We start from the raw sequence: 20,952 nt of genomic DNA, 5'->3' as shown, positions 1-20,952 counted from the left end.
TTCCCTTTAGCTCAGCGGTTCCCAACCTTTGCTGGGCTGCGACCTCCTTGCCCCCGGAAGATCTGCCCCTTCTTCCAGCCGGCGGCCAGAAGGGGCGGGTCTTCTGGACACCTACAAGCACCAGCAGCCATTGTGGCCAGAAATCCCACCCCTTCCCAGCCTCCCAACCAATCAGGGAGGCAGCCAGCCGGAAGAAGGGGTGGAACGTCCAGCTGTAAAGGCCTCTGGGAGCCCCACCGCAATCATGCAGGGTTTCTGCCACCACTGCTGCCATTGCACAGGGCTGCCACCACTGCCTCCTCCTTCAACGCAGCCAGGCCTCCTCTGGCCTGCTGCCGCCAACGCCATCATGCAGAGCTGTTGACGCCTCCACCTCCTACTCCAGTGTGGCCAGGCCTCCTCTGGCCTGCCGCTGTGGTTGCCATCTCGCAGGGCTTACATCACCACTGCTGTGATTGTGGTGGCTGTGGCATTCCTGCACAGTCACAGCAGTGGTGGCAGCAGCAGGCCAGAGGAGGCCTGGCCACGCTGGAGGAGGAGAAGGTGGCAGCAGCCCTGCATGGTGGCGTTAAGCCAGAGAAGGCCTGCTGTCCTGGAAGAGAAGGAAGGGTGAGGAAGAAGAGGCGGTGGCAGCCCCACGTGATGGTGACAGCAGGCCAGAAGGGCCTGGTTGCCTGGGAGGAGGAGGGGTGAGAAAGAAGAGGAGGCAGCAGCAGTCCTGTGCAATTACAGTGGCGGCAGGCCAGAGGATGCCTGGCCTCGCTGGAAGAGGGGTGAGTCCCAACCAGGCGACTCCCGAGAAAGAGTCGTTCAACCCCCAAATGGGTTGCGACCCACAGGCTCGGAAATGCTACTCTAGCTGCTAGCACGGTGGACAAAAGGAACTGAGAAAGGGCGGGAAGACTGGGACCTTATATAGGGGGTGGGTGGAGCTATCACCAAGTCTTTCCTAGTGATTCCAGAAAGTTCCAAAGCTAACTGTGCAGGTACAGAATAACTCATTTGTGTGATTCACAGAGACCACGAAGAAGAACATGTGTTTCTTTGTGGAAAATCCAAGATTTTTGTGCAAATTTTCTTTTGCTTAAAAGTGCTGAAATTTGAAAAAATTCAGGCTGATTGACCACTTTCTGAATGGGGTGTCTTGATTTTCCTTTGCTCTGAAATTGTTCAGGATGAGAAAATGTGGGAGCATTTTCTTTATATCTCTGAAGTATGAATTGCCTGCCTTCACCTACAAAATAAACAGATTCCCTTTAAGTATATAGTATGTGGATCAAGTTCAGTTTTATTTTTTTAAAATTAATACTTTATTATGTGGATTTATAATAAAGACTGTGGATTGGTAGTCCATCCAATGGAAAAATCCAATGATGTACAACAATTTGCTGGTTTCAATGATGGGTATTACTTTCACACAGCCTACTAATTATGGAGGGAACGTGTTTCTCTTTTCCTTGTGTTTAGATTACATATATTATTTTGATCCTGTAATCCAGCAGTGACCAGGACATTAATTCAGAGATTGAAGAATCAGTGCTTGCAACCGAGAAAACACCAGCCTACCACTGTGGAATAACTTGTTCTGAGGTAGGCAGAGTTTAGTAGCAAGGGCTACAGTCCAGGGTCAAATGCCAGTAACGGACTGCACAAGAAACAGATGAGAAGGGGCAGCAGAGTCAGATAACAGGGCCGAGACTAAAAACAATCAGATAAGGTTAGAACATGGAACCAGAGTCTGCCAAGTCCAATAAACTAGAGAACTCTAAGCCAAAAATGACACTGGAGAGCTTTAAGCCTAGACATACAACTTCAACCTGCAATCCTAGCTCCAGCATGTCAATATCTAAGAGCTGTGAAGTTGATCTGTGAAGGCCAGAAGAACAACTGAGCTCTTGGAGAAACAGAGGCAGAGGCAGAGGCAGAACCCTGTTCCTTAACTTTTCACTTTGTAGGAAGGGTGGCATCCAAGAGAAGGCTTTTGGATTGAAGCATAACAGGCTTATCTCATGAGGCATTCTCCTAGGTGCTACAACATCTGGCTTGCTTTAATACCCTGAATTCTATGCGTGCCTGCTTCAGATATGACTTTGCAGGAGAACACCTACAAAAAGGTGTTCTCCAGCAAAGGGTAGGAATCATGCAGCCCTCCAGAGCTTGTTGGATCCCACGAGCCCTAGTTAGTTTAGGAACTACATTAGGAGGGCTATGTGATTCCCACTCCTACTCTGCAGTCCAACACACCTGGAGAACAATCGGCATGCTAGCTTAGGGTGCTGTGAACTGTAGTGCAACATTCCTGAAAAGCACTTACTAGGGAAGGTAGATAATAAATAGATTTAAAAGGAGAGGAGAAAAATATCTATCTTTCTGAGGGAGGGAGGGAGGGAGGGAGGGAGGGAGGGAGGGAGGGAAGGAGGGAGGGAGAACCTGTACATTTTCCCATGACAATACAATTATAGATTAATAATCCTAGGACAGAATACAATAGGTGATAAGAATCTGACACACAGTAAAGATCAACATTGCATTTGCTCCTGAAAGCACAGCTATGCGCAGGAACATCCAATGGGCTACCAACACAATTACTTGCTTATATGAACTGCAACAAGCTCTTTTAAGATACATCTTTAGAGTGGACAGCAACTACTGTTTGCTCTATGTATGTCTGTGGAGGATTTCCTTTCAGTTCAAATTCAAATCTTTCCTTCACAGGAGGGATTTTCCTTGGGACATCAGCAGGAAGGAAAGAGTCATATTATCCTCTCATATCACTTGCTGATCCAGTAATTACTGGCTCCTTCACCTCTCCAACTTTGACCATGGTTTCAGTTGAAATTTTTATCATGCTAGTCATCGAAAGCCACTTAGATATTCCATCTTTTCTAACCAAAAAGACAAAAGAGGAATACAAATCACTGTGGTAAGGTGACCATAAAATTCAGTGAGTGAATCACTTGTAGTTTAGCCCTCAGCTGATTGCTCAGCAGTTCCCCAACAGAACCAGTAATTGCCAATTGCAAGATACAAGTACCTGAAAATGGAAAAATAAAATTACTGTATTTTCCGGCATATAAGACGACTGGGCATATAAGACAACCCCCAACTTTTCCAGTTAAAATAGAGTTTGAGATATATTCGCCGTATAAGACTACACCTCTTCCAACGTACACCAAATAAAAATTTAAAAAAACTTCAGATTTGATTCCAATATGGTAATTTTAATTCAAATGCTTATGACATACATGCAGGTACTTAGCAGGAAAACTTGTTGTATACAAAGCCTGCTTGAATTGGTCAGCTCTCCCTGCCTGCCCAGCCCTCCCTGTCTCAAAGACCATAAGAATGGTAGCTCAAAACACGGCTCTTTTTTCCATACCCTGGGTGTCCTGGATGCCTGCAGCTTGCTCCACCCTTCACTTACACCTTCCCGGTGAGGCGCCCCCTCACCTTGACATCGGGACTGCGTTAATCACTTCTTTCCACAAATCCTGGTGAGTGGCTTTTCTTCTACTGTACTTGTACAGCACCACCCTTGCTGCTTTCATATGGTCGCCGCATACAGTGGGGATGTGGCCATGGCCATTTTTGAGCTCCCCCCACCATATGCAGCGACCGCAGATTCTCCAGTCCAGCTCGGAAGTTTCAGCACCTGCCCTATAAGACGACCCCCGGTGTATAAGACGACCCCCAACTTTTGAGATTTTCCTGGGTTAAAAAGTAGTATTATATGCCAGAAAATACAGTATATTTCCTAAACCCATGCATTCAATTCTTAGAAGTAATGGTCTTAATTGAGAGCCAATGATCTGAGCTTGGATTACGACTCTGGAGTCCAGGGCTCAAATCTCCACCCAGCCATGGAAACCCACTGGATGATCTTGGGCATGTCACACTCTCTTAGTTTCAGAGGAAGGCTGTGGCAACCCCCCTCTGTATACGTTTTGCCAACCCTGTGACAGGTTTGCTTCAGGGTTGCCATAAGTTGGAAACATCTTGAAGGCACACAACAATAACAAGAGTAACAAATGCTCATAATTATGCAGCTAGGTTTGGACATTTAAAGTGCACTATGGAGCCTGCTCTCATCTAGAATAAAGAAATTTCCAAACAACCAGAAAGTGGTGTCAAATTTTCTTTTTTTGCAGAAAGGAAGAAAACTTACTATGATCCCATATTTGTTTGGGTTCCCACTTTTTCAAAGAACCTGATCAAGCGATTATTGCTATAGATAAGCATCCCATCTTGACTTCTGTTTTGAATGTTGATTCCAAATATTAAAAAGAGTTTTTTTGGTCTTTTCAGGTTTCTGCACAAAGAAAACAAGCAACATTTTAAAAATAATAATAAAATTTCCAGCTGTAGATGTCATCATTTAGAGGCTAGAATCTGCCATAATTAACTATCACGTACACAGTGGTCATTATGGGTGGGGGATTATGGACACTGTAGTCCAAAGATACCATTTCCAAGCTCTTATTATTACAGATTTAAATGATGAAATGAGCAAACTACTACCAATATTTTAAGGTTAAAATGAAAAATCCACATACACCTCTAGGTTTCAGGAATCTGGCTCATGACTAATCTTGGAAAAAGAATAAGAAAAAGAACCAGAATACAGTATATATAAGCAAAAACTAACAACACAAAATAATGAGCGTATGAACATATATTAGAACCCAGGATATCTGTATAGTTTTAGGAGTGATTATTTTTAGTTTATGGAGCAAAAACCTTTCATTACAAATTGCTGTTCTGCTATTTTAGTAGAGCTTCATAAAGTTATTAGTCTGCACAAATGTTCTTCAACTGTGTTACAGTGCCACTAACTGAGATTCTCTGCTGTTGCCTGTGTAATTTTACTTCTTTCTGAAATGGTATCAAAACCTTGTGGAGTTATCATCCCCACTTGGATCTGAAATGCTTTAATTATCTGGATATTGGAATTGATTGCATTATATGTCGTTTGGTGACCATGTTTGGATTCATTTGCTTATAGATAATTGGACTGTTTGTATCACAGGTTATGCAGTGAATTTCCCTTGGGTTTATAAACTCAGTACAAACTGTAATATATTTGGACTGCCTATATCATTTTTTCCATCACCAGATCTATTTTTGTTCATAACAGCTATTTACTATACATATGAATGCTTCTTTGTTTCTTTAGGTATTTACCTTTTGATCCTAATACATTTTATGTGTTTGTCATTTTGTGGCTATTTTTGTTTACTTACACGCACATGCACACACACACACAACTGGTTCACTATTCCAGGTCAACCTTCTTTGTTTTTATGCATTTGATGAATCTCTTCCTTTAATCTGGTTCATTTTATGCATGATCGTGAAATCTCTACTAGAGGTTGTCCTCTCCCTCTCTACTCAGACGTGTGTATAAGACTGCAGCCAGGACTGCAATCTTATGCACACATACTTGGCAATAAACACCACCAAATGCAGTGGGATTTATATCCATATTTCATTATGATACTAAAATTATTTTGAAAATTATTTTAAATACAAATTTGTAAAAACTACTCAGTAGTGAAAACCACACCATCATACCAACTTTTAGTTTTCACGCTTATATCCAAATAGGTTCTTTTGGAGTATTTTATTGGAAAACGATTTCCTAACTGCTGATTCTGTCTATTCTTTATTCTAATCAGTCCACTAAAGAGGCAAAGAGGAAGTATGGTATTAGAAGCACTACTGTATATTTGCAGAATCTGAAAAATCATGACAGAAATATAACATCCACAGCTGTTTCACAACTGGATTATATGTTTCAGCTGTCATTGGTCATTTAAGGTAGACAGTCATAGTATTTTTCCTTTGTGTGTGGGCACACAATTTTATCCATCACTAGATCACAGAACTAAATCACTCCAAGTCTTAACTTGCCTTTGCTTTTCTTCCAGTTTTTCCTTCATTCTCTTTTCTTTCTCCTGAGCATCCTGCAATGCAAGCTGAGCATACTTCCAGCCCAGCATCAAAACAAAAAACAGAAACAGTAGAACACATTATTTTATCATAAATGTGAACATTCTATACAATAAATAGTGGTTGTGTTAGGGCAGAGGTAGGCAACTGTATGAAGCAAGGGGGTCTTGGATGGCCATGCCTTTGTCTGTACCCTCCACAATGATGATGATGATTCTTTGCTCCCAAACGCCTTTTGGAGGCATTTTTGCCATGTTTTGGAGTCCAAGGGTACGGGAGGCTTAGAGTCTCTTTTAACTGCACAAAGTAACTGGAAATAACTTCCTGATCACTTTGTTTTTCAGAAAAAGAATGGGGATGGGGGGGGGCACAAAACAGCACAGCCCTGGGGCTGCAGGAGAAACCCTAGTTCCCCAGTCTCATTCTAACAGCATTCTTATTCACTGGAACTTTGGAAATTAGATTTTGGCGGCGGGGGGGGGGGGAGTTCAAAAGCATGTGTATAGGCTAGTGAGTACAAGAGACAGGGCTTTCTCTCTGAGGACACCTCAGCTATGGAACTCCCTATACAAGGAAAGTCAGCCTGGCTTAATCTTCTAATAGGCAGCCAACACTATACATAATAGGTTATGACCTTTGGGGTCACTGTGCTGGCTGTTTCAACTATCTGTGGTTAAAATATTTTAAAATGTTTAGCACTCATATATTTTATGTTTACACAATCTTTGCACCCCTGATGGACTAAGAGCAGCTAAATACAGTGCACCCTTCTTTTACGTGGGGGGTCTGTTCCAGACCCCCCCCCCCCCGTAAAAGAAAAAGTGCATATGGTCGAGCCCCATTACAAGCAATGGGGCTTGTGCTTGCGGTGGTGTGCGGCTGCACACGCGATGTGCGCACACACCATTGTTTCTCCTGGCGCATGCTGCCGCTTTTTTCGGCGCAGCTTTGTGTATGAAAACAATAAAACAAACAATAATTAAACAAACAATAGTACAGACAACTCTGTCCTCAAACACTTTTGTCCCATACTTTGCGGCATCCAGGAGGTGGAGTGGTCCCCTTGTTGTGCACCCTTCTTTTTATCCTGCCATAGGCATGCTTTTTTTATTTCAACCTCAAGGGAAACAGTCCTTTCACACTCTGCTTAAGACGAATAATGGTATTTTAATTATATTTTAAACTTTTGTATGATATGAACTTGTTGTCCACCTTCACACTGACCCTTTTGTTATTGTTAACTACATTTGCATTGATCTTGACCTATGGTGACCCTATGGGTGAGACATCTCCAGGCACCCTTGTCCTCTACTGCTCTGCCCAGCTCCTGCAAAATCATATTTGTGGTCTCTTTAATAGGGACCCATCCATCTGGCATGTGGACTTTCTTTCTTTCTGCTTCCCTCCACCTTTCCTAACATTATTGTCTTTTCCAGCGATTCATGCCTTCTCATGATGAGTCCAAACTATGATAGTCTAAGTCTTGTCATCTTGCCTTCTAGAGATATTTATGTCTTGATCTGCTCTAGGGCCCATTTGTTTGTCCTTTTGGCTGTTCATGGAATCCTCAGGACTCTTCTTCAGCACCACATCTCAAATGAGTTGATTCCCCTCCTATCTTCTTGACTGTCCAGTTCTCACATCCATACATGGTAACAGGGAATATGGTGGCTTGTATGATTCTGACTTTTGTGCTGAGCTGTATGTCTTTGCATTTTAGGATCTTTTCTAGTTCTTTCATAGTTGGCCTCCCCATTCTTAATCTTCTTCTGATTTCCTGGCTGCAGTCCCCTGTTCCAATCAATATTTGATCCCAGATTTGAGAATCCTTTTACTATTTCTATTTCCTCATTGTCTAGTTTGAAAGTGTGTAAGTTCTCTGTAGTCATTATTTTTGTTTTCTTTATGTTCAACAGTAAGTCTGTCTTTGCAGTTTGTTGTGTGATCTTCTTTCCTGTTCCAGGTCTGTGAGGTTCTCTGCTAGTATTATGGTGTCATCAGCATATCTCAAATTATTGATATTTCTTCCTTCTATTTTCACTCCTCCTTCTTCCATGTCCAAGCCTGCTTTCCTTACAATATGTTCTGCATGTCAGTTGAATAGGTAGGGTGAAAGGATGCAGCCTTGTCTGACTCCTTTGCCAACTGAGAACCATTCTGTTTCTCCGTGTCTGTTCTGTCTGATAGTAGCCTCTTGTCCTAAGTACAGATTCTTCATTAGGACTATCAGATGTGTTGGCACTCCCATGTCTTTAACGGTGATCCATAACCTGATCTATGCAGTCAAAGGCTTTGCTATAGTCTACAAAGCACATGCTGATTTTCTTTTTGAACTCCTTATTATGCTCCATTCACCATTGTATATTTGCAATGTGATCCCTGGTGCCTTTTCCTTTTCTGAATTCTGCTTGGACCTCTGGGATTTCTCTCTCTATGTATGGTCGGAGCCTATGTTGCAGAATTTAGAGCATGATTTTGCTGGATGGGAGATTAGTGCTATAGTTCTATAGTTGCTGTAGTCTCTTGTGCCTCCTTTTTGTGGATGTATATTGATTGCTTCCAATCTGTTGACCATCGCTGTGTTTCCCCTATCTGTTGACATATACTGGTTAGCACAGAGTGGACTCTGTCAATCTGGATTACAAGAGTTATATTGGAATATCATATGTTCTTGTTTTTTGCCATTTCCTTTATTGTAGCGTTCACCTCAGTTTTTAGAATTTGGGGGTTCATCTTCATATGGCTCTTCATTCCATGTGTCCTTCATGCTGTCATCACTTTTCTGTAACTCTTCTGTATATTGTATCCATCATCTTTTTATTGACCTGTGGTAACCCTAAGACAACCCTATTGCAGGGTTTTCTTGGGAAGACTTGTTCCAGTTTTTTTTTTTAACCACTTCCTTCTTCTGAGGCTGAGAAAGTAAGACTTGCCCAATGTCACCCAGTGGGTTTCCATGGCTGAGCAGAAATTTCAGCCCTGGTCTCCAGTCATAATCCAACACTGAAATCACTACAACATACTGACTCTAGATGTATTAGTATTGCCATAAGTCAGAAATAATATGAAGGCACACAACGACAAATAGCTTCTACAGCAAGGATGGGGAACCTCTTTCAGCCCAGGAGCCAAATTCAATTTCAGAAAGGTTTTTGTGGGCCATATTCCAATGCTGGATGTGGCCAAAGATGTAGAGATTCAAAATACGAGCACGTTTATTATGTAAATCTCTTAAAGTAACAAACAATTCAATAATTTAAAATGGTGGGAGGGGGAAACCTAAAAAGCTGGAAATCCACCAAATAACACTGTTGCTGGGGAGGCATGGCTACCTGCGAAACCCCAGAGGCCTGTAGGAGAGCTTTTCCAGCCTTGTTCCAAAGTATTAATAACAGTCATATGTATGGGAGTTTGGTAATTCAGTGTTTGGAGGATTAGTGATGTGAACATTTCCCTATGAATATTAATGATAATTTGTGCAGGTACAATTAAGGTTATAATTATCAGGTTGTAAGCCCTCTGAAGTGAAAAGTGCCTTCCAAAACATTCTTGAAGAAATAATTGAACCTGAAGTCAAGGCAGCTTAATAATGACTTTTAAGAATCCTCAGCAATAGTAAATAGGCAATTAACAGGATTTGAAAATCTTCCCTACTGTTTAAAGGTCATACTAGGCAAAACTTTCAAAAGCCTAGCATTATCAATGTTCATGGTCTATATTTTCAAGCAATTAACTTATAAGTCTAATCAGGTAGCAAGGACAAATGTGGCAAATGTTGATGCTTTGTCCTGGCAGTTGTAGGTCTATAGAAGTGGCTTGCTATGTAAAATATGGGCTTGAAGCAGCATTCATAAGAAAATTATCTGTTCCAAGGCCACTTAAATGAACAGAAAGGGTATTAGGGATTTCAGGAGCATAGGAGTCCAGGTGGAGAGCCAGCCTACCTCAGAAGGCTCTACAAGCATATAAAGAACAACTTTTGCAACATCAATTGCTATGATTGGTAGGCAATACGAACCCTCTGTATTGGCCAAGTATTGTAACAGTAAAATAAAATACTAGATGTAGGGGGAAATTAACATGTCAGGCTCCATGAATAGAGTCTTTAAGACTCAATACACCAATTTACTTAGATGCACAGTCTGGCATGCATGCTCGAGTTTATTGGCTACCATGTAATTATACTAAATTTATACAGAATTCTGATAAAACCATGTATTGGCAGCAGCTAAGTAACAAAATGCTTTGACAATGATACAAACTCACTAATAATGAACAAACACTATTTCCAAACTATGTGTGGCACATTTGCTCTTTGTGTTCTAACTGGTATCTTTACCAGAACATGGTAAAATGTTTCAAGATATATTTCAGAATGCCTTATCCATGGTTAACATGACTTAAAGTCTCCTAGTGCTAACGACATTTTCTACATCTAAGCAGACATTTTCTTCAGCATAGCTCTATCCTGCTTAGGCCTCACAGTCACTTTTTGACCCCTCTTCACTGACCTTGCTCTTAACATTCTGCAACTGCATTTCCCCCATCTTTCTCTGCATTCTGTTTGAACCCAGTGATCCTGGGAACCCTGAAGGTGCCTCAAGGAACCTTCAACCCAAATTGATTCTTTCCATATTGCACAGTTTCCATTTATTTCATTGAGATCTGCACATGAGATGTTTAGGGTGGACTAAAAGAATACTTCTAAAGATGATTGTTGTTGTTCTGTGACTTCAAGTCATTATTGACATATAGCAAATCTAACGTGAACCTATCATGGGATTTTATTGGGAAGATTTGTTCAGAGAGTGTTTGTCTTTGTCTTCCTCTCAGGCTGAGTGGTCACCAAGGGTTTCTGTGGCCAAGTGGGGATTCGAACCCTGGTCTCCAGGGTTGTAGGCTAATGCTCCAGGCACCACACCATGCTGGCTAAAAAACAATTTGACAGGTTTACCACAGGAGGCGTAAATTGGCACAGGCCAGGATTCTTAATGAAATATCAGCCCTATTCATGCATTAAATTTTAGGGTTACTAAAACATGCAGGGAGAGATACGCACTAGTCCTGCTATCTTCTTTGCCATGTTGCTTACAAGAAACGTAACTGATCTGAAAAGTACAGTCCTTTTGACCCACAGAAGCTCTTCATATGAGCCAGAACCTTGGAAAACAGTACAGAATTTACTGAAAGTGTCCATGCATACTGGAGATTCTCTGCTTGACTTGAAACATTTTGCTTGACCAAAGCAATGATGGGGGGCGGAGCAGGCACATTTCCTCACACGTATGTAGTTTAACATAAAATAGAACACTTGAATAGGGCTTGTATATGTAAATTAGTTTACCCAGTGCTGTGCTGTTTGTTACCAACATTAGTTTTATGAATGGCCAATGCTAATGCTGTTGCTGTCACTTTCTATACTTAGTTTTCCTAACCGTTTTAGGGTTAATAATGCATTTAATTTTCCTGACAGTCTACAGTCCTCCCAGTAACCCTGTGTCTAAGTGTCCCGGAGATCACTTTATGCACCTGATGAAATAGTAAAGTTCAGGACAACTTATGCTATCATACAGTTGTTAGCCTTTAATGTGCCACAGGACTGTTGTTTCTCCTGTAACAGACTTAATAGGGCCATCCATTGAGAAAGTGTTTATCTTTGTTATAATACCTCACTGTCTTCACAGAAGGGAGAGTCTTGCAAATATTTTACTGTGCACTTTGCTTCCTTCACAGCCTCTTCAGCTACAAGGATAAACAAAAGTTTTTGTTAAACCATTCTAGGGACAGATTTAACTAGTGTACTGCACCATTAAGTAAAAATACTAAAAGTGACTCCAGGTGACACTTAATCTTACATCCAGGGCCTAAATCCAATTAGTAGTGTTGACTAGAGTAAATCCACTGAATCAATGGAACTTACAAAGTGTTGACGTGCCAAATTCCCATTGATTTAATGGGTATATTTAAATTGAGACTAGAAACGGATATAGTACTAGGTGACAAACACACGAGCATGCTTTTATCACATGCATTCTCAGCCACCGCCACTCAATTGAGAAAGGTAGGGGCTAAAAGGACTTGAGTAAGTAAGTCCAGTTTTAGTTGGGACTTTTGAAAATGTCTGAAACTAATTCAAAGACACTTTTAGTTCAAACCTTCCCACTGTAATATTTCGATGGTGTTACTTTCTTTCCAACCCACTCACTCTTATTTTAGGCTCTTCTCAAATCCATTATATATATATATATATATATAGAGAGAGAGAGAGAGAGAGAGGGAGGGAGGGAGGGAGGGAGCTTTTCATCTTATTTTAAAAAAGCTTTCTTTACAGATATTTGAACACTGAATATATAAAAAATATACAATATTTAACAATGATAATCACATTTGAGCAGGTGTTGGGTAAGAACATTTCAGCATATATTCAGTCAATTTTAATTAAATGTGTTTCACCAAAACCTAGCCATTCATGATAGGATGGTCCAGTGTCATGGATCCTTTGTTAAGAAGAAAATAAATGGGTCCCAGATATAATAAAAATGTTTCAGTTATTATAATCCATGTAAACTTATGTGTTTGTGTATTAGCTTTTCTAAGAGAATAACTGTCCAAACTCTGTTAATCCAACTTTCAATAGATAAACCATATCATGAGCGGAACTCATACCAATTTTAATGAAAGTGCAGCAATGTTTATACCTTTCACAGGCTTTCTGAAAGAAACCAAATCTAGGAAGACAGCACACTTATATCACATTATATCTGTGTAGCCTATACACTGTGTGATGCTCAAGTTCTTCACTGTGTGATGGACTCCTTACGACCATATATTCAGTAGGTGATTCTCCAAGTAGTATGATAAAGGTCCCCATGGAATAGATGAAAAAAATAAAAACCTCCCCATTCCAGCAGTTCAATTTTCTCTGTAAGTCCAAGAAGTTATTTGTTGTTTAGCAAAATCAAATCAAGAACTAAATCACAAAACCTGTATATTTCTAATTATGCACAACTAACCATGGGTAACACTTCAATATATAAACGTTAAAATGATGTTATTAAGGCTATGGGAGACTTCCTACCAGCCTTCACTTCCAGTTCTGTCTTTCGTAATTCATTTATAGCAACTTGCTTGAATGAAGATGATATATATGGATACATCCTGTTAGGACATATAACATACAGATGTATTATATTTATGTAACAGCACATGAAGACGAATCTGAATAGCAATCCTATCATGAAGACGCTATTTTCCCATTTTACAGACAGGGATATTTACTTGCACATTCACAATACTGCATACTTTATTTCCTAAAGACCCAATGTCCACACAATTTTTAAATAATTTCTCAGTGGCAGATATACAGATGCCTAAGAGTATGGGATCCCGATCTTGCAAGACTTGTCTATTAGCAGATATGTAGAGAAATGTGTGTGCGCACGGCGCTTTAAATAGCATCATATTTTGGAATCAGGGTCCCTGGTTAGTACTTGGATGGGGGAATGCGAAAGAATACCAGGTGCTTTAGCCTATATTTCAAAGGAAGGCAATGGTAAACCATGCCTGAGTATTCCTTGCTTAGAAAAGCCTCTGAAATTCATGGGGTCCCCATAATGTGACCGATGACTTCGAGGTGTATGTACATTAGATACGTAGATGGAAGTAAAGGCAGAATATACATGATTCCTGTGCCTCAAAGCAAGCAGAGATTCCACAACTTTCAGGAATAAAAAACTGCCCCAAAGCTAGTCACACTTTCCCCAGCTGAGGTAGATTTTGAATCTACTGTACTTTATATTGTGGCTTAGTTCATTAAGGTGTACGTTACATATAACATAGAACTTTTACATAACATGTATCAAGTTACTGTATTATGGCAAAAAACAAAGGAACTAGTAGGAATACTGAATTATGTTTAATTATGTGTACTGTGTTTCCGGTGTTTGAGCCAGTTGAAGTGCCTGGCAGACAAGCCCCATGTAGGAACTTGTCAATTCATTGTGGTTTTCCCTGTAATAACTGGTGGTGAAAAGTCACTTTTCCCCCCAATTTCCATTTCTAAACCCTTCCTGAGATAGACAATCTGGGTATTGGTTCTCATTAAAGATGCAATCCTCTGCACATCTTCTTGGGAGTAAAAGCCATGAAACTTGGTGCAATTTACTTCTTAGTAAGTATGCATAAAATTGGACTCCAGGTTCTCAAAGCCCACACAGGATTTATCTACCAGGCACTTCAATGGGCTCAAAAAGACTAAGATATAGTGACATTTGGAGTTTCAGGATGGAGTGTTGTAATCTCTTAAATCCATAGTTTCACGTTTGCAACACAGCAAACAGTGGAAACACAATACACATAATTAAATTTAATTCAGTATTTCTATTTGTTCCTTTTTAAACTGTAGTGCCCAGAACTGGATACAGTATTCCAGGTGAGGCCTGACCATAGAATCATAGAATAATAGAGTTGGAAGAGACCGCAAAGGCCATCCAGTCCAATCCCCTGCCATGCAGGAAATCCAAATCAAAGCATCCCCAACAGATGGCCATCCAGCCTCTGTTTAAAGACCTCCAAGGACGGAGATTCCACTACACTCCGAGGGAGTGTGTTCCACTGTCAGACCGAAGCAGAATAGAGCGGTATTATTACTTCCCTCAATCTAGACACTAAACTTCTATTGAGGCAGCCTAGAATAGCATTGGCTTTATAGCAATAGCAAGTATATTTCTATACCGCTTACCAGTGAACTTAAGCACTCCCTAAGCGGTTTACAAATTGTAAGCTAATTGCACCCAACAATCTGGGTACTCATTTTAGTGACCTCGGAAGGGTGCAAGCCTGAGTCGAGCTTCAGCCCTTTTGCTAGTATTGAACTCGCAACCTTATGGTTTGTGAGTGAGTGGCTGCAGTACAGGCATTTAACCACTGCACCACCAGGGCTGGTATTTTTTTTTTTTTTTTTTTTGCTTCATTACATTTATCAGATAGGCTCACAGAGTTCCATTAAAAATAGAATCATCTGACTTACACAGGATATTTAAAATAATCTTGCTTTAATCTGCACTCACCATATAACAAAGACATTCTTGCTTTTAGCATCTTCAGTGCATTTTCAGAGTACAAAGGCTGGAAAAAAGCTGCTGCATCACACTGTTGATTCATGTTCAACTTTAGTCTACTAGGGCCCTGTTCAAACTGGCCATTAAGGCTGGCCTGGGAGCGGAGTCGGGGCATCACATCCACATGATGCATACCATGACTCCACCCCTCAGGGCGTCATGATGCCACACACTACTCTACATAGCATGCGGTGTTATGGTGCTCCTCCCGTGCTGTGTCCATATGTCACAGCGCTGAAGGAGTGCTGCCAAGCTGCGGCAATGCTACTATGGCACCCTTTCTAGGGTACAAAAGGAGCCACTTTTTGCAGCTCTTTTTTGTGGCCTGGAAAGACGGGATCGGGGCCATGGTGTGCAGTTGCCAGGCCCCCAATCCGGCTAGGAAAGGGTGGTGTCGCGCGACTCCTACATCCCTTTTATATGCAGTCTTGTCAAGCCAGTTGTCCCTTATCCTATATCTATGCATTTCATTTTTTTCTCCCTAAGTGTACTACCTTACAATTCTCCCTTCTGAAATTCATTTTCTTAGTTTTGGCCCAGATTTCTAATCTATTAAGATCATTTTGAATTTGAATTCTCTCTTCTGGGGTATTAGCTACACCTCATGATTTGGTGTCATCTGCAAATTTCATAAGCATGCCCTCTATTTTTTCAGCCAAGTCATTGACAAAGATGTTGAACAGCACTGGGCCCAGGACAGAATCCTATGGCACCCTGCTGGGCATTTCTCTTCAGGATGAAGAGGATCCACTGCTGAGTACACTTTGGGTTCAGCTGGACAACCAGATACAAATTCATCTAACAGTTGCATTGTTTAACCCACATTTTACCAGCTTGTTTGGCACAATACGAACTAGGGCTCAGAAGCATGCGGTTGCTGCACACTCCCAAGACCTAGTTTTGGCCCAAGGGCATCATAAGGCACCCGTTTGTATCGGGCCTTAGTTATCCATCCTGGTATCCTGAGACATGGACCCATTTTTTCTTCTCACTGGAACTGTTTGAAATTATGCCTTCAATATCTCCCTTTTGAGAAACTCTCATCTGTCCTGAAATACCTTCTCTTTTACCATTCCTTATTTATGGCATTATTAAGCACAGTTTGTAAGATTTTGTTTGTTTTCATCATCAAAGTGGTATTTGCCTGTACCACTGTTTTGGTAAATTCACTTTTAAAAATGTTGTCTGTGGCACAATGAACCTGTCCTGAGTGTTTCTGGTTAACAAATCACTGCAATACACAAAAGGTCTAGTCATGTATTTTTCATACATGCCATCTATTTTTCATACATGTAGTACAATGAACTTGACTACTACAATATATATATAAACTCCCCCCTCACACAGCACCCATTTTATATACCTCCCACTATTTAGTGGTTAGTACAGTGCACCTGTGTTATATACGGCCGTGCTATACGCAGCTTCCAGTATATACTGGAAGCTTGCGCCGGAAGTAGCCTCAGTGTGCCCGGAAGAAGTAATGGGGCACGCGCTGCGAGTACGAGCCCCATTACTTCCAATGGGGCTCCAGTATACACATTTTTTCTTTACGTGGCGGGGGGGATCCGGGACGGATCCGCTGAGTAAGGAAAAGGTGCACTGTACTGGACAAGTTCCTAGTTTTATTACAGCATCTATCAGAACATTAATTTGGCTTGCTCAACTGAACCTTAAATTCATGCTACATATTACAAGATTAGGAGTCCATTAAAAAGTGAAGTCCGTACATAGCCTGCAATTATTCATTGGCACTTTTTAAGAACTGCCTGAGTAACTTTCACTCCAGTGAAAATGCACAGAAACAAGACAAAACAGAACACACATCAGCCCCTGAGCTGTCTTGTGATTATTTTATGCAAAGTGTTCTATATTCTGGGTCAAAGGGTTTGGTCACAACTGATTACCTTTTAATGGTCCAGCCTACCAGTGTGGTGATTTGAACTTGGCTCATATTATAAATTGCTCTGCCATCAAAATCAATTTCACACCATGGCCTCAAAAAGTGTTGCCACTGCTTTTGAGCACACTGCTTTGGAAATGTGAATATCTGGCTTTGTAATCATAAGAGAGGCTGACTCACCTGGGTCTGTAAAAGCAATAAGGCAAGCGCTTGGTTTCTACTTTCTTGCCTTGAATGAATATCCTCATACGTGGGTCAAAGTATAATATAGTTATATAGGCTCTCAGCGACCATTGTTCTGGAAGGCTGGTTCAGGAAAGTGTTTAAGGCAGAATTATTTTAAGATCACAAAGGGAAACTACTGGTTTGAGGAAATTATGTGCATAATTAGCTTGAACAACAACAACACAAACATACTCTTAGGCTCTTGCTAAATGTTCTTGAAAATCCATAACATGCTATCCAATTCTTTTCCCAAAGTGAACATATGAATAAATATCTGGAAGCATGAAAACAGATTTGTTAAAATAGTATGTGCTATGAATACTCTCTAGGTACTGGAGAAGGCTTTTAAAAACTGAGCTGCATGGATCAATTTTTTGGTTCTGGATGACACTGCCATTTGTTCACTGAGAAATTCAGGTAAACTCTCTTTATATTTAGGAAAAATAAGATAGTACAATATAATTTTACATGGATTAGCAATGAATTACCACCATTATTTTTGTGACTATTATGAATTCAAAAGTATTAATAAGCCAAATTCTGCAAGTGCATTTTCCTCTCCCAGTCTGTCAGTGACCACATCACATCACTACTGCTGCATTTTGTGCTGCTATGCAAAGTAGCTTCGGGTGTGCTCAACCTGGGAGACCACAAGCAAGGAAGAAAGATGTGCTCTATACTTGGGAGGATGGAGTCAAACAAAGGAATACTTTGGCTCCTCTGGATCTAGCTATTACAGATTCAGAGACAAAAGTGCACTGAGACCTATGTGTATGTACAAAGGCCACTACATCTTGTCCTCTCAACATGCAAGGAACAAGTTTAATTATGCCCATTACTTGTAGTTTCTTTTAGGTTTTCCTCCCCATCCTCTATTTTTTTTTAATGAACTTACTTTCTAATACATATCTGGTGTCATGGAGACTAAAAATGACATTTAAAGAAATAATGTGAGATTGTAAATACATTGTACAAATCATATTGTGGTCAGATTCTATCACTGACCTATTTAATGGATAGGCACTTTCTAGTTCTTGGCACCCAAACAAATCAGCTTGCTTGTACAAAACATTCTCCAAAACATTTATTCATACCTATTTTAGATATTCTGCTGTGTATTTTAACTGATGTCTTTTCACTGATGTTGTTTATCTGTTCACTGTTGTTGTTCCCAGCCTTGATTCATGGGGTGAGGCAAGTAAGAAATAATAATAATAATAATAATAATAATAATAATAATAATTTTCATTCTCATGCCTAACCAACTTACATCTCTGTGCTTTCAGTAATCAATATGTCCATCTGGTCTGTTTGAATGTCAAGTTCTGCCTCCCCGCTGATTGTGAGTTTCAAATTATATATCACCAGCAAAGTCCCTAATAGGAAAGTTAGAAGATATTATTAAAAAGGCAGCTTTTCTTTTTAAAAATCTCACAGAAACCAATAAAATGGAAGAATCTACAGTAACTGAACTGCAATTCAGCAAACAAGGACTGTTCATGAGATCAGATTCTGCCTTTAAATCAGCTAGAGTGCATCCAAAACCACTGGAGTTACATTCAAAATCACAAATCCTCCCATCACTGAAAGAATGACACACTCACCCATGAATAAACACTGTTCAATTATTCCAATAGTGCAAAGAACAGAATGCAGTTCTTTGCCCAGGGTGAGACATGATGATCAAAGAAACACTAGCAGAAAATGCATGAATATATATTTACTGCTTCTTTTCGTGCATCTATCATAATGTGTGAAACAGGAACTCTTAATAGTTTCACAAGGGTGAAATTTGCACAGCTGACCTCAATGAAGGTAAGACATGTGGGTTACATACATTATAGGGAAAGAAGAAAATATGCTACATCTGCTCTAGGACTACAGTCGTCCTTCCATATCTGTGGACTTGCCATTCGCAGTTTTGATTATTTGCAAATGGCAAGCCCAAGGGACTCCTCCTCCCTCCCTCCCTCCTTACTTTACTGAGCACAGCCTGGCCTTGGTCAGCGCAGTCTTCCTCCAGTTGGTGCAGCCTTGCCGCACTGGCCGGAAGACTGTGCCTACCAAAAGCAAGGGAGTACCAGCTAAGGAAGGCTTTGCCTCAGCTAGAACGGTCTTCCCGGTCAGCCATTTTCCCAGCCGGCGCAGTCTTCCGCTGGCCAGCACGGCTTCCTTCAAGTTGGTACAGTTGCCTTCCCAGCTGGCGAGGCAAGGCTAGGCTGACTGGAAGAAAACCATTCCATCCTAAGGAAGGCCTTGCCTCAGCTGGCATGGCCTTCTTCTGGTCAGCGCAGCCTTCAGCTCGCCAGAGCGATCTTGCTCTGTTAGGCATAGCCTTGCCTTGCCAGAAGCAAGGTTGTGCAGGCTGGGAAAATGGCTGTACTAGCCGGAAGGTTACACTGGCTGATGCAAGGGCTTCCTTAGGCCATAGTGGCCCTGCCTCATAAAAAGCAAGCTTATGCTAGCTGAGAAAATGGCTGTGCCGGCTGGAGGAAGGCCGCTTCGGCTGAGGCAAGGCCTTTTTTAGGCCAGCGCAGTTTTCCTCCAGTCAGTGTGCGTCATATGCACCCCCACCCCCATGCAGCCCTTTTGGGCTGTCTGTTTGAGGCCAAAATGGAGTTCTTTCAGGATTGCATATATTCCACTCCATTCCATTTCCATTTCTCCTCGGTTTCACTTCAGCCAATCCACTGGGCTATTTCTGCATCCTTCCTAATCCCAGTATCACTACTCTCCTAAGATTTGTTTAATTATCCTTCTCAAGTGGCTACTTAAAGCAAAGAACTCTGCCCCTGAAGTTTGACTTTAGTATATATGATTTAATATATATGACATTAGTATATATGGATTGGGTAAGTAATGTTGATGGGATATATATAAGCTCACCTGTTTTCCCATAAATGCCATCAAACTGCTTCATCAGTTCCTTTTCATTCTTGAAAGGAGAATATTTGTAAATTATTGACACTTGTGTGGCGAATTTCTCAGAGTCATCCATTGGCTTTCTTGTATTACTTGACCATGAAGGAATTGGGACTACGACCTACAAATGCAGGGGGAAATAGTGCTTCTAGTTCAGACATGTTCAAATGAAGAAGATAGCTATTGTGGTTAGAATTCTGGATGGAAACCTAGCAGTTTCAGGTTTGGTTCCACACCCTGAGTCATGGAACACATTGGGTAAACTAGGATGCATCTATACAGAATTAATGAAATTTGAAACCACTTTAACTGCCTTGACTCAATGCTATGGACTCCTGGGATTTATAATTTTGTGAGATATTTCACTTCCTATAGTATTCTATGGTATCCTTCTGGAACGCCTGAGAAAGTTAGGTATCAGTGGCACTGTTCTACAGTGGTTCCGGTCCTACCTCTCAGGCAGATTCCAGATGGTGGCACTGGGAGACAGTTGCTCTTCTAAGAGAGCTAAAATTTGGTGTCCCCCAAAGTGCCATAATGTCTCCCATGCTGTTTAACATTTACATGAAGCCGCTGGGAGAAATCATTCAGAGACATGGGGCAGGATGTCATCAGTACACTGATGACACCCAAATTTATTTCTCTATGTCTCAGGCTGATGCAGTGACTAAGGATGGCATCTCTCCTCTGAATGCCTGTCTTGGGGTGGTAATGGACTGGATGAGGGAAAACCGATTCAAGCTGAATCCAGATAAGACAGAGGTACTCGTTATAGGAAACCCAAGCCCAGGTATGGAATTATGTCAGCCAGTTCTGGATGGGGTCACACTTCCC

At 41.0% G+C, this 20,952-nt stretch overlaps 1 protein-coding gene across 1 annotated transcript in view; it reads right to left on the bottom strand.

Annotated features, from left to right (window-relative positions):
- Positions 1-20,952, bottom strand: part of LOC121917213 (MORC family CW-type zinc finger protein 1-like) — an 81,854-nt gene that overhangs the window by 41,280 nt on the left and 19,622 nt on the right. The window contains exons 6-12 of the mRNA XM_042442970.1: positions 20,083-20,239; positions 18,467-18,572; positions 17,152-17,277; positions 13,028-13,107; positions 11,618-11,691; positions 5,911-5,984; positions 4,166-4,309 (exon numbers count right to left, since the gene is read on the bottom strand). Coding sequence (XP_042298904.1) covers positions 4,166-4,309; positions 5,911-5,984; positions 11,618-11,691; positions 13,028-13,107; positions 17,152-17,277; positions 18,467-18,572; positions 20,083-20,239 — 761 coding nt within the window. The remainder of the gene's footprint in view (positions 1-4,165; positions 4,310-5,910; positions 5,985-11,617; positions 11,692-13,027; positions 13,108-17,151; positions 17,278-18,466; positions 18,573-20,082; positions 20,240-20,952) is intronic.

The sequence above is a fragment of the Sceloporus undulatus genome, unplaced genomic scaffold (genome assembly GCF_019175285.1).
Source record: "Sceloporus undulatus isolate JIND9_A2432 ecotype Alabama unplaced genomic scaffold, SceUnd_v1.1 scaffold_12, whole genome shotgun sequence".
In the NCBI taxonomy this organism is placed as follows: domain Eukaryota; kingdom Metazoa; phylum Chordata; class Lepidosauria; order Squamata; family Phrynosomatidae; genus Sceloporus; species Sceloporus undulatus.
Note: the sequence above shows the minus strand (reverse complement) of the source record. Positions and strands in the feature narration are given on the sequence as shown.